The sequence below is a fragment of the Camelus ferus genome, chromosome 26 (genome assembly GCF_009834535.1).
Source record: "Camelus ferus isolate YT-003-E chromosome 26, BCGSAC_Cfer_1.0, whole genome shotgun sequence".
Classification (NCBI taxonomy): Eukaryota; Metazoa; Chordata; class Mammalia; order Artiodactyla; family Camelidae; genus Camelus; species Camelus ferus.
Genome location: NC_045721.1, coordinates 9,446,756 through 9,461,978, shown reverse-complemented (window position 1 = coordinate 9,461,978; position 15,223 = coordinate 9,446,756). Strand labels below are relative to the sequence as shown.

Here is a 15,223-nt window from a genome sequence, read left to right as displayed (position 1 = left end):
GACAACTCTATTGGTGAGGCTGTAAGGAAACAGACCCATTCTGGTAAGAATGCAAATTGATACAACTCCTGGGAAAGGTAATTTGGCAATATAAATGTGCTGAGACCTTTTGACCCAACAATTTCACTTAAAGGAAACTACCCTATAGATAAACCACAACATAGCAAAGTGATAAGGTCACGGCAAGCATTGTTTGTAAAAGGAGAATATTAGAAACAACTAAAGTGGCAGTCAATAAAGGACTATCAAACTACAGCACATCTATGCTACTATATAAATGTTAAAAAAAAAAAAGAAATTGCAGATGTTTTCTATGTGCTAATTTGGAAGGACATCCAGGACAAACTACTAAATTCAAAACCGTATGTAGGGGCAGGGTATAGCTCAAGTGGTAGAGCACATGCTTAGCATGCATGAGGTCATGGGTTCAATCCCCAGTACCTCCACTGAAAAACCAAATAAATAAATAAACCTAATTACCCACCCTGCAAAAAAAAAAAAAAAAAAAATGTAGACACCAAAAACTGATGAGTTTGTGAAGGAACAGGAACTCTCATTCACTGCTGGTGGAAACGCAAAATATTACAGCTACTCTTGCTTGGCAGTTTCTTAGCAAATTAAACATTCTAATCACACAGTCCAGCAACTGTGCTCATCAGTATTTACCCAAAGGAGTTGAAAGCTTATGTTCATACAAAAACCTGCACAGATGTTTACAGCAGCTTTACTCATAATTGCCAAAACCTGGAAACCACCAAAACGCCCTTCATTCGGTCAATCTGACAAACTGTGGAACATCAGACGATGGAATATTATTCAGTGCTAAAAAGAAATGAACTATCAAGTCATGAAAAAACATGGAAGAACTTTAAATGCCTATCACTAGGTGAAAGAAGCCAACCTGAAAGGGCTGCAAAACAACCATCTGACATTCCAGAAATGACAAAACTATGGAGAGAATAAATTCAGTGGTTGCCAAGGGTTAAGGGGAAAGGATAGATGAAGAGGTAGAGCACAGAGGGTTAGGGCAGTGAAACTATCCTGCATGAAACTATAATGATGGACACATTCATTATACATTTGTCAAATCCTATAGAATGCACAACACCAAGAGTGAATCCTAAGGTAAGCTATGGACTTTAGCTGACAACAATGCGTAGGTTCAAAGATTTAACAAATGCACCACTATGGTGGCAGGATGCAAACAGCGTGGGAGGTTGTAGGGATGGGAGGGAATATATACACATTTTCTGTATGTCAACCTTTTTTGCTGTAAACGTAAAACTGCTCTAAAAAAGTGAAATCAGTGTTTAAAATTTTTATATACATATAACACACAATGAAATATTATTAATCTATAAAAAAGAAGTCCTGCCATTTGTGACAACATGGTCAGACCCTGAGGGTATTATGCAAGTGAAATACATCACACAAAGAAAGATAAATACTGCATGATCTCACTTATATATGGAATCCAAAAAAACCCCAAAACTTACAGATACAGAGAACAGACTAGTGGTTGCCAGAGGCATGTTGGGACATGGGTAATTAACAGATGAAGAAAATGAGTGAAGGTGGTCAAAGGGTAAAAATTTCCAGGTAAGTCAGTCCCGGGGATGTAATGTACAGCATGGTGACTACAGTTAACAATACTATATTCTATAATACATACATATATCAAATTATTATGTTGTTCACCTAAAAATAATACAATGTAATATGTTTATCATATCCCAATTTTTTAAAGTAAAAGTAAAAAAAAGTATTTATGTTAAAAATCATATCATATGAAGCCTTTCACATAAGAGACAAAAATAAAAATGTATATTCCTATTTTGTTTCCATATAAAGAACCGCTAGAAAGAGTCACAAGAAAGTTATAAAAGGGATTACTCATAGGAAGCAGGGCAGAAGAAAAACTAAGCTGAATTAGAGGTGAGAATAAGACCTTTTTCATTAATACCTTTTTATATTCTTTTTAAAAACTTATTTATATATTTATTTTACAATATCGTATTTTTAATTGAAGTATAGTTGATGTACAATACTGTATGTCACAGGTATACAATATAGTTGATTCACAATTTTTGAAGGTTATACTCCATTTATAGTTATTACAAAATACTGGCTATATCCCCCATGTTGTACAATACATCCTTGCAGCTTATTTTATACCTGATGGTTTGTACCTCTTAATCCTCCACCTCCATCTTGCCCCTCCCCTTCCCCTCTCCCCACTGGTAACCACTAGTTCCTTCTTTACATCTGTGAGTCTGTTTCTCTTCTGTTATATTCACTGGTTTATTTTTTTAGCTTCCACATGTAAGTGATATCTTACAGTATTTGTCTTTCTGTCCAACCCACTTCACTTAGTATAATGCCCTCAAGTCCATCCATGCTGTACACTATAAACTAATACAACATTTTAAATCAACTGTACTTCATTTAAAAAGTAAACAACCAACTCAACTTCTGGGCAGAACTGAACAGACATTTTTACAAAAGAGGAAATGCAGGTGGCCAACAGAAACATGAAAAGTTGCTCAACATCACTAGTATCAGGGAAATGCAAATCAAAATCACAGTGAGACATCACCTCACACCTGTCAGAATGGCCATTATCAAAAAGAACACAAATAACAAATGTTGGCAAGGATATAGAGAAAAGGGAACCTTTGTACACTGTTGGAGGGAATGTAAATTGGTATAGCCACTATGGAAAACAATATGGAGGTTTTTCAAAAACCTAAAACAGAACCACGTATGGCCCAGCAATTCCACTCCTGGGCATATAGCTGAGAAAAACAAAAACATTAATTGAAAAAGATACATACACCCTGCTATTAACAGCAACATTATATATAACTGCCAAGATATGGAAGCATCCTAATGAACATCAATAGATGAACGGATAAAGAAGACGTAGCCTATATATGTAATGGAATACGACTCACTCATTAAAAAGGATATTTTTGCCATTTCTGGCCCTTCATTCACTTTTTTTTTTAACTTCAAAAATCAGAATTTTATAACTGGCATAAACATTTTCACTGTATCAAAAATAACAAAATACCTAGAAATAAACTTAACTAAGGAGATTACCTATGATCTGAAAATTGTAAAACACTCATGAAGGAAACTGAAGATGATACAAAGAAATGGAAAGATTATCTTGTGCTCCTGGATTGGAAGAATCAACATTATCAAAATGGCCACACTACCACACTACCCAAAGCAACCTACATATCCAATGCAACCTCTGTCAAATTATGATATTTTTCACAGAACTAGAACAACTGTAAAACTTACATGGAACCGTAGAAGACCCTAAATTGCCAAAGCAATCTTTTGTAGGTCTTTTTTTCTTTCTTCTTTTTGTCCTCTTTTCTTACGGTTTGATGTCTAGAGAAGTTCCTTTAATATTTGTGGTAAAGCTGGTCTGGTGGTGCTGAACTCTTTTAGCTTCTGTTTGTTTGCGAAGCTTTTGATTTCTCCATCAAATATGAACAAGAGCCTTACTGGACAGAGTATTCTTGGTTGGAAGTTTTTCCCTCTCATCACTTTAAATGTATCATGCCACTCCCTTCTGGCCTGTAGAGTTTCTGCTGACAAATCACCTGACAGCCTTATCGGAGTTCCCTTGTATGTTACTTGTTGCTTTTCTCTTGCTAATTTTAACATTTTCTCCTTATCCTTAATTTTTGTCAGTTTGATTACTATGTGCTGTGGTGTATTCCTCCTTGGGTTGATCCTGTGTGGAACTCTGAGCTTCCTGGACGTGGGTGACTGTTCCCTTTCCCAAGTTGGAAAAATTTTTGGTCATTATTTATATTGTGTTTTATACCAAGAGATATACTAAACAAAAAGTTAAATTAAAAATTAAATTAAAAAGAAAAAGGGGGGAGGGTATAGCTTAGTGGGAGAGCACATTCTTTGCATGCACAAGGTCCTGGGTTCAATCCTCAGTGCTTCCATTAATAAATAAACAAATAAACCTAATTATCTCCCCCCTCCCCGCTAGCCAGAAAAAGAATAAAATTTTTAAGAAGAATAAAAAAAACAATTTCAGACCCTAAGCTCCATCACTGTTGGACAGGTTACTGAACTCTGGGCTTCAGTCAGGCCACTGAAAACTAGAGTAATTATTTTCCAAAGGTATGTTTGGAAAGCAGACAAAGTTTAACATATACCAGATAAGAACCATTTACTGAACATTTGCTATTAATTCATCCACTTATTCATGCAAATACTTAGTTATAACTCCTCTTTGCCAAAAGTACTGCAATGAGACATACAATGAAATGCAAACTACTTCTGCCTTTCAAGAGCTCCACAAATAGAGTAAGAACTAAACATACATATACAAAAGTTAGGCATACAAAACCCTTTTGTGAGTTCAATTCATCAAAAATACAAAAAATTATAAACCCTTTTGATATGGTTGCATGAACTGAAATAAGGAAAGATGGAAATTTACTAACCAAATTGCCTAATTGGTGAGAAAGATTAAAAAATTAGTTTCATAATTTTGTAATGAGTTACTGACTATGACTGCCATCATTATTGAAACCCCTCCCCCAAATACTGCATTCTCTCCCCTAAAGACATCCACGTCCAAATCTCAGCAACCTGTGACTGTGCTACCATCTGTGGCAAAAGGGACTTGACTGATGTGATTAAATTAAGTATCTTGAGATGTAGAGACTCGATTGTCTGGGTAGGTCCAATGTAATCATACATATCCTAATAAGGGAAAGAGGGAGGAAGGAGAGTCGCAGTGAATATTAATATCATCCTCTGTGATGATGGAAGAGGCTGGAGTGATGCAGGGACCAGAACACGTCAGGAAACGCAGCTGGCCTCCAGAAGCCGAAAACGGAAAGGGAAACAGAAGGTTCCCTCAGAGCCTCCAAAAGGAATCACCCTGCCTACTTTAGCCCAGTGAGACTGATTTTGGATTTCTGTCTTCTAAAACTGTGAGATAATCAATTTGCACTGTTTTAAGTCACTAAGTTTGTGGTAATTTGTTACAGCATCAATAAGAAACTAACATAAGTACTTTCTTCCCCTAGATCTATATGAATCTCTGTATTTATAGCAAAGAAAGCAATTAAAGCCAAGGATTCAAATAAAGTAAAACATTCAAATCACTTTGTAAAAGAAGGCTAAACGAAGATTTTCAGACACGATGAGATGTTTGATCATACTGCTTTCAGTCAGCAAAAGGGTTTTTTAAGAAAATATATCCATTTTACCTTTTATCTCAACTTTTAAAATTTCTAATTTTATGCAAGTTTATAACACACAGAGGGTATCAGTACAGAAGTGTATTAGTACATGTATAAAGCTAGAGGATTTTTAATCTTGGGGTGGCCAATCAAACAATGGTGTAGATCAGTACAGTTATTTTGAATGGGTATTTTGATTATTTTGTATATATGCAATGTATTTAGGCATATTTGGGATACATGGACCTGGAAGTACATAGCTTAAACTAGAAGAAATAAAGGAGGTTAATTTTATTTGTTTAAGGATAGCCAAGTGAAGTCTTTCAAAATAATTTTTCCATATTCTCCATTATCGCTGATTATCAAATATATTTTCCTTAGTTTTCTTCACATTAAAAACCTTCCCATCATAATATAAAATTATTAAAAGACTATGTCAATCTGGAAATATAAGCAAATAAATACAGCTCAAGAAAAATTTAAAAAGCACTAGCCCCATCTTTGTTATTATTGCTGTTTTTAAGTTAAAATAAATGCTACTTTTAGAATCAGACCAAGCTTAATAGACAGAATATTCAATGTATAAAAGCTGAACTAGTTTCATTGAATTATGTAAAAAGAGAAGCCAAAAATACAGCTATCAAACTGTCAAGTGAAAAGATATTACAAAAAAATGAGTGATCAGAAAGAAAAAAAAAAAGAGCAAGAGAGATACCTGAAAAACTTAAAATTACTTCCTTATTTCTTGCTTAGATTAGGAATTAAGAAAAATGGACAGGAGTGTCTAGAGAATACATAATACTCAAAAGATGTCTGGTGTATTGCACTTCCTATTTTATTTCATTTTCTAATTTTTTTTTGAAAGTTTGCAGAAAGTGATTTCTGTATATTGACCCTGTATTTAGCAACTCTACTAAATATACTCATTAATTCCAATAGTTTGTAGATTCTCTTGGCCCTTTTTTTTTTTTTTTAATAGAGGTGGGGTTGAACCCAGGACCTCGTGCATGCTAAGCAGGTGCTCTACCACTGAGCCATCTTCTTCCCCTCTTCTCTTGGCTTTTCTATGTACTTAATCATGTCATCTACAGTTTCTCTTCTTCCTTTCCAATTTTTATATGTTATTTCTTTTTTCTTGCTTTAATGCATTGGGTAGGACTTCCAGTGTAATACCCAACTGTCTCTTACATTGTGTATCTTTGTCTTTTTCTGACCTCAGAGGAAATGCAACCATTCTCTCACCATAAGTAGGTTTTCGTATCACAGGGTTTTTCCACCATTACTCCATGTTAAAACCCTAGGGTTCCATAAGATTTCACTAGGGGTACCACAAAAAATTGTAATTTTAAAAATAACCATAATATTTTCAACTGCATGAACCATGCAATGCAAGTGTAGTAATGTGCAACTAACAATGCATGCAATGAGCCACCAGGCTAACGATTTCATTAGAAGTCTTCTAGCATCATGTGGCGACGTGAGCAGGGCTATGTTCTTTTGGTTGAGCCCATTATCGGTTTCTGATTAAACAGGGAGAGGCCACTAATAGTTGATAAGCTCTCTACTGCACAAATGGGAGCATGGTAGGCTGACAGTGTTAGCAACTCCCTTCCAAATTACCTCCCCTAACCCTCACTTATTCAGTACCAAAATGACTTAAGGCAGCAAACAGCTCTGCGCTCATGTATCAGGAAATCTGAGGGAAATGTTCAGTCTAAACAAGGATTTTTACACACCAGGACTCAACTGCCCCCTGCTGCTTTGCTGCTGTAAATGTGCAAAACATGGATCGTGTAGTAACAAAAATAAAACACTGTGAAATGTTCGTATTTTCTGTGATGTAGTTCTTGGAAAGTTATTCCCTGTGGTTTTATAATTTATTAGCATTTGTTTTATAAACATGCCTGACAGTCCAGTGTGATGATTTTTGAAGATGAGATTTGTGACAGCAAAGGATTCTAAGCCTAGGTCCAAGAACAATTCTAATAAGGTTAGTAATAAAGAACTATAATCTTCTAAGTCATTTCACTACACCAGGGCAGTAAGAGATACCAAAAACACCTACCACTACAATGAGCTACTGACCAATGCGGGTTTACAAGGGCTGGTAACCCAGGTGTCCTAATTCACTGTGCATCATCATGGCAAACGACTTAACAGTGGTTCCAGCAAAACTGAAAATACACTTAAATGTAAGTCACAGGTATTGGACAAGTCAAGGTGCTTACTATTTTAAACAACTATTGGAATCTCAAATCAAACAGAGAAAAGCTTTTGTTAAGAGAAAAAATGTCACGTTCAGTGAAAAGGCTTAAATCAAGTTATTACCACCCAGAACAAGAGGGTGAGTGGGTGTATCACACAGTTGGTGGGAACCTAACAATATTAACATGTCAAATGATAATGAGTAAAATGCACAGTATGAGAAACTGAAAAGTATCAAACAGTATATATCAGCAAACTGATGACACATCACATGACACTAAAGAGGTTTGTTTAATAAACTGAGAAACAACAGCTTGTCTACCCAGGTTGACAAACCAACAGATTTCACCAATAAATGTTATACAGTAACATCTGCAAAGTTTTTAAATGATGGTAAATTTTAAGAAAACTTTTCTGCCGCAAAGAACGGCCACAAACAAGCAAAGAGTAAGACATTTAAGGTGGTATCTTCATATCTAGAAACAAAGGTCTGTCTTGGAGAAACTGCACTGGTATCCTCACTGATGTGCCCCATCGATGGCTGGCTCAGTACAAGGTTTTGCCTCTCTTGTTTAAAAAAAAAAAAAAGGAATATTACGATGTTGTCACGAGACACTGCTTTCTTCACAGAGGTACCAGTATTAAAAAAAAACAAAAACAAAAAAAAAAAAACAACCCTTGGAAATGAAATGAAAATGTCTTGAATGGTGTCACAAAAATGATTTGCTTCACTAACAAAGACCAGTGCACTTGAGCATATAAATCTCCTGCTCCATACAGAAATCCAGTGGTTTAGCAGAGGAAGAGTTCTCAAGAAAATAGTAGACCATACTTTTCTGAGTGCTTTGAAGATGAAGAATGACTGCAGAAGCTAGCTTTCTTAGCAGACTTTTTTTTTTTTTAATTGTAAGAACTGGCTGAACAAGTTTCTGCAAGGCTCTAAGGAAAAAAAAAATGCTTTGACTTAAAGTGATTTCTGGATTTCAATGGAAAATAATCTTTGGAAAAATCATGTGGCAAAAAGAAATCTTTGTGATGTTGTTTGGGCTTGAGAGTGAGGAAGGATGTCAGCAAGACTCAAGCATTACTGAAAACCACGTACAAAAACTAAATAAGACAATTATTATCGGCTTATTATAGCCACAACTTACTGATTAAGTAACACAGCTGAACTGTAGGCATAACAATTTTTCCAAGAATTCTCTGAGACCTAAAAATTATTTCAAGGGTTCCTTCAGGGTAAGAAGATTGAGAAAGGCCGTTCTACCGTCTTAAGGAACCTAGCTTATACTACTAATTTGCTCCAAGTTTTTTTTTTAATCATGAATGGGAGTCAGATTTTATCAGAAGCTTTTTCTGTATCTAACTCAGATGATCCTATGCTTTTTCTTCTTTGCTCTATTAATAATGTAATAATGACTTACACTGATTTTCAAACAGTAAGCACTCTTACTTACCCAGAATAAACTCTACTTCATCACAACTTACTATTCTTTTTATATATGAGTAGATTTGATTTGTTCCCATCTTTTAAAGGATTTCTACACCTGTATTTATCAGATATACTACTGTATAATTTAAATGCTTTACTTAAGACTAAAAAAATCCAGGTTCTTGACTCTACCCTGCTGTCAACCAGAGCTGTGCCTATGAGCTAGTCATTTAATTTCTCTGGACTTCAGAGTTTCTAAATTCAAATAAAATTGTCAGAATTAATTCATACAGAAGCTAGGCTAGGCCAGTAGTTCTCAATCTTCAGCATCCATCCAATTCACCGGAAGAGCTTGTGAAAGCACGGATTGCTGAGCTGCACCTGCCCAACAGATCTAGGAAGGGGCCCAAGAATTTGCACTTCTTACAAGTTCCCAGGAGATACTAATGCCACTGGCTAGAGAATGATATGTTGAGAACCACTGAGCTAGGCTAAACCAAACTAATCAAATTTTTCAACATAATGTTTTCCATAACTGAGATATACCCACATAAAGGGACAACAGTGAGATCAAGGAAAAAAGCATTCCATCAAAAACAAAGTGCCCCACTGATGTGTCATCTGAGAACTAGTGTCTTGAATGGAGAAAGAGACATTTTTAAGATAATTCGAAGGGCTTTTTTTTTTTCTTCAGACTTACTCTTTTAAGCAGTAAAATTTGTTTTACATTAACTATATCTATAAAAGCCATTCTAAAATGGACCATGAAATTCTTCTATCTTCTCAATCAGGTCCACTGCAAGTAATTTAATCTTTTTGATGTCTCAGTTACTATTTTAACATAAACTGCTAGGATGTGGTACAATAACCATCTTGGGAGCCAATGAGATGTGTTGGGCAGTTTGTTCCTCTGTTAAATGTTCTCAGTATCATAACTGTGAAGTTCTTGCATCTGGCTCTTAATTTTTTCCCCGTTTAAATACTTCTTGCTCTAAATCTCACTGCACCTATCGCAAACAGTTCTTTAATGGTGTCCCTTGAACCTTCTCCATAGAATTTCTAAATAATTGTCATTGAGCAATTAGAGTTCTTCCATCAGTAAATGAATAAACTAGGAGCATTTTTGTGTTGTCTTTTTGCTTTCTTTCTAAGTTCTTGGTTTTATCAGATCTTTAGAAAGGGTACACAAGAGACAGTTGAAGATTTTCCAAGAAAAGTTACAGATCACCTTCCATATGTACTCTTTCCCTTTCAAAACAGTCCTGTCCCCTTTTTATACATACACACACAAAAGGTACAACTCTCACCTCCACCCAGAATTTATGACGCATTGCCTAGAACTGTAATGAACTCCAGGGACTCAAACAAAAGGACAGGTCAGAAAATACTGTTTTGGGGAAGCCTTCTTAATTGATAACTGAGGTATCATGAACTATCCACTATAGGTAGGGCTTCTTGTTTTTTCCAGCCCTATCTTTTTCTCAGAGTTAAAAATAAGATATTTTTGCCCTTGCTAAGACATTTCAAATTCTGATATATTACAGTTTGTGGGCAATTGAGAGCAGCTTCCTTTAAACAACTCTGTCTCTTCCACCCCCACACACCCCACCTAGATTCCATACTGTCCAAAAATGCATTGCTCTTAGGGGAGAATCTGGCAAGAGCAAAGTAAAGGGAACATTGGTAAGAAATATCTAGTGATGAAAGTGGGTTTCTTCCAAGTATTTAAGTAATTAACTTTAGCAATTCTCAAAACCCATTCCTTGAATATTAGCTTGAAGAAAAAATGTATTTAAAGAGCTGAAGCAATATCAGTTAAGGAGGCTGATTCTTTTAAATATAGCAATTATTTTCTAGGACTACCGAATTGTTCAAATTATGCTATTACATAAGACCCACAGACAAAAACCATATATGAACTATTTTAGACTGAATGTGCACTATTCAATGTGGTAGTTAAAACCTATTTTGTCAAATTATATCATGAAATTTTTATTCTGATTAGTCAATTCTCATTACATCTTTTAAATGGTTTAATATTTCTACCTCCTATTAAAAAAATAAGTCATAGCTAGCTAGTAAAACTGATTTGTTTTCAGCGATAGGTAACCTTCTCCTTCATTAACCACCCTGAAGTAGAATGTAGCTATTTCTGAATCATTCCCATTTATTTGTAACTAAAAGCTGAATATCAGAGATCAGAAGATACAAGCACACACATTTTATCATATCCCTCACTTCATTAGTATTTGACTATTTAATTTATAATGATGCAATGTAAAATGACAGTAAACTGCATGTTTTTAAATTATTATAAAAATGGGTAAATTCTTTTTGATCCACAAGATTTTAATTTCAGCTACCTTAGTAGTATTCATTCTATACTGTATTTCTCAGTGATTTTTATATTACTGAAAATATGTATTAACCTATTAGAACTTAATGGTAAAAGCTATTTTATGATACAAAGTATCTGGTTGGCCTGACAACAGAGACTAGCTTTGTTTAACTAGGAGGTAATTTCCATAAATTGAATATGCTAAACCTTCAACCTGACAGTCTTGGCAGAAATAAATTTATATACATAAAATAAAAATATTTCATCAAAACAAACTGCATTGGTAAAGGTGTGTTGAAATTAGCATTTTTATTTTCTCAACTGCTTCTGAGTATAGCAGATTAAAGAAAAGTGCCTGCGTGGGAAAGACGGGAAAACTGGTGTAAGAAGACATTTACTGAGTCCTGTTAATCCTTTTGGTGCACCTCCTAGAAACTAAATAAGTAAATGGTTAAGGACCAGGCAAATAAGGTGATTCCCATTCTTTCACTTTCAACAAAACCGAAGGAGCACCTAACAGAACTGTCAACTGATGGATGTTTGATGATAAGTCACTATGTGATTTTTGGCATGTAACTGGAAGGCTCTGCTATCACAAAATTTCTACTAGAATGAACTTATTTATATGAATAATTATTTCTCAGCACTTAAACCTCAAAAATCTCAAAATCTTGTGTCATTCTATCAATAACTAATATATATATATATATAAATCCAGATATAAGAACCACTGGAGGAACAGACAAGACAGCTCCATTCACTTAATTAAAAAACACATTTCTGTTGCCTAATTAATACAAAGTGAATTTTAACCAAAATTTTAACATATGTATATTATTCTAATCAGCTGTGTGGTAATAGTAATTATAAAAACTCAAACTAGAAAATAATTTTAATATTTAGAGCCTTATGGTCACAGGGAAAACATTCCTAATTTCAATTTATGTACATTATTGTGACAAAAAGTATGATCAACAGAAAATTTTCAAAATAAAAACATATAACATTAGGATAAAATTCAGTGGGAGTAACAGAACTGACATACAAGTTGAAAGTGAAAATAAAATTCCCAACCACCGAAGTTTGGTTTCATTCAAATTTTTAAAAAATGCATTTAGATTCTCTTAGCTAAATTTAAGAGTGCTATATTTTATCAAAATATTACAATATGCCAAAAATTTCATCCTGCATCACTAAACTTTTGCTGAAAAATTATAGTTACCAATTTAAATATATGCAAAGGGATACACAGTTTTTTGAAATTGTTTCAGGGAACATTTGAGTAAAAATCTGAAGATCATTGTCCTAGATTAACAAAGCTGTAAGTAAGGGTCATCGAGATAAACGAAGACTGTTTCAGAAGAGTGGCAAAAACATGACATTTGAATGTCAGTCTCCCTCAATAAACTGACAGCCTCGAGGGCGGCATACAATTCGTCTGGGTATTCATACCATTCATGCCAAAATAGCACCTAGTAGGTTTTAATAACTATTTACCATGTGGGGAAATGGATGAACCAAATGAAAGGTGAATGCGTGTAAGTGTCAGAGTATATTATTTGATAACAGGAAATTATAAACTAACAGATTTCTAATAGCAATCAAATACGAACCATAGATTTCAGAATACAGCCAGATGCCAGATCTCTTAAATTACAAAAGAAAAACCTTCATATAAAAATTTCATTTACATATTAAAGATAGATAGGTAAAATCTGAAATAATAACAAAGTTAGTAGTTTGACTTCTTTCAAAAAAGATACCAGTAACTAAATGGAAGAGTTGGCAGACAAAGGGGGTAAATTTGTAATCACCTGGCTACCTTAGCCATAAATGAAACTTCAATTTTAATAAATTAAGTTAGGATTTAAAGTATTTAGTAAAGCCAAAATCAAAACTTCGAAATTTACTTCAAAAAATACTAAATCTTCCCATCAAACAGTAAATCCTAATTCTTTTGTGAGTAAATGTTTTTCTAAGACCCTCAGTAACACTCAAATTTTCTCTTCCAAGATATAGAAAAGCCACCACCACCATCTGCCTGTGCTATGCAGTTTTCACTTCTCACAACAATGGAAGTAATATCCTCTAAGTCATTCACATCTTCTCACTAGTTCTGCCAGCAGGTATTGACTAATTAAGAAGTGACTGTATCTACTGCCTGAGCACAATTTTGTCAAGTGAAATGGTGGGCTTAAATTGTGTACCTGAATTAATATAATGTAAATTAAACATACTTAGATGACTCACTCAGCATTATATCAATGCTAATTTGATATAATGTAAAAGGCTTGAAGTTTTAAATATTTTTTAGTTTTACTGAGGAATAACAGGCATACAATAAACCACACATATTGAAACATAATTTGATACATTTTGACATTATATACAAATTTACTCCTGAAAATTCCAATCCCCTTCTTCTGCCAAAAAGTAAACAGAATTTTTGTTAGCTGAGTAAAGTACTTACCTTCATGTAGTTCACAATCTTAGCAAGGACACCAAACTTATATCCAGAGCTTCCTGTTAGAGCTTTCAAGTTAAACGATCCATTGCTATGATCTGCAAATGAAATTCAAAAAAACCATTAAAACATTTCTATATTGGAAATGATTATGACTTTCAAGCAGCTAAAATGATTTTTTAACACTGGTAAAATACTTCATATTTTGAGTTTTTCTATCTAGTAAATTCTATCCTATAAAATCTTGGTAACAAATTCACAATCTTTGCATGCATAAAAACCATCCATTTTCTAAGGATGGGAACAAAATATAAATAATTCAAAAGCATTAAAATACATTTCTTTTATAAGCACTATTATCTCATTCTTTCCTTAATTCTGATTAGATTTCCCCCATAAATAGAGGCAAACCTTTTGAAACAAGAGGACAATACAAATCTCAATCTGATCCATAGTGCTTTTCTGACAGACTTAAAACCATGAGAAGTGAGATTATTTGAAAGGAATAAAAAGTTCAGTTTTTCATCTATTACATCAATTTCTGATTACCAGCTTAAATAAATGGATATTAATTAATGGGAATTAATAAAAAGTATTATACCATAACTATTCTAAAGTCCACTTTAGAGATATATTTGGAATAAAAAAATACAAGGGCTGCCACTGCGTAAACATAGGTGCTTAAAAAGGATAACAGCATGAAACAAGGAGCAATCTATAAAGAAGATAATCTGGTTCAAAACATCTACCATTTTGTTGCATATTTATAAACAGAAACCCTAATGCTACTTTTGCATCACAAATGCATTCCATTAATCATAGGCAGGAACAGCAAAAGAAAAAAAATCATAAACGCTGGGAAGACATTTCAGAAGTACACATTCTATTCAGCAAGGCATCAGATCAGATATTATAAAGTTCCCATGTGGCTGATCCACAAAGGAAGAGGTTAAATAAAAGGAAGGTGAGTCAATTTCTGGCACCAGTTTGGTAATAATAATTTAAACAAAAGAATGCATTAGAACAACCACAAGTCAAATGTAACAACTGTCAGAGATCCAAAAGAACAGCTTCTAGAAGGCAACATAATATTCCTTTGAGATTAGTTAGTGAAAAGGCTTTATTGAATATGTTTTTGAGACTAAAATGAGACCTCAGATGCAATCTTCCTTTAAAAATAACTTTTTACAATGCTGATAATACAATTGACACATTAAAGCCTACTTCACTATGTTTCCCAAAATAACAATATTAAGAATGCCTTATAGGTGTGCTTTCACATTCACTGTTTCATACCTCCTATGTAGTTCATTTTCCAAGGTGTTCAGGACGCTCCTAACAGTAATAGTATCTAATCTTTATTGAACACTTACTATTTGCCAAGAACCATGTTAAATGATTCTCATTTAATCCCTCCCAAAAAGCCTATTTAGGAGGTTTTATGTCCTGTTTGAAGCATAAGAAAACAGAGTAGTAAGAGGAAGAATAAAGATTCAAATCCAGTTGTAAACCCTGTGATGCTGCCTTGTATAAAAATCATTAACTAGCATTTAACA

At 34.0% G+C, this 15,223-nt stretch overlaps 1 protein-coding gene across 2 annotated transcripts in view; it reads right to left on the bottom strand.

Annotated features, from left to right (window-relative positions):
* Window positions 1-15,223, bottom strand: part of GTF2E2 (general transcription factor IIE subunit 2) — a 59,999-nt gene that overhangs the window by 27,352 nt on the left and 17,424 nt on the right. For both annotated transcript variants that reach the window (XM_032468705.1, XM_032468704.1), the window contains exon 3: window positions 13,674-13,765. In XM_032468705.1, coding sequence (XP_032324596.1) covers window positions 13,674-13,765 — 92 coding nt within the window. The remainder of the gene's footprint in view (window positions 1-13,673; window positions 13,766-15,223) is intronic.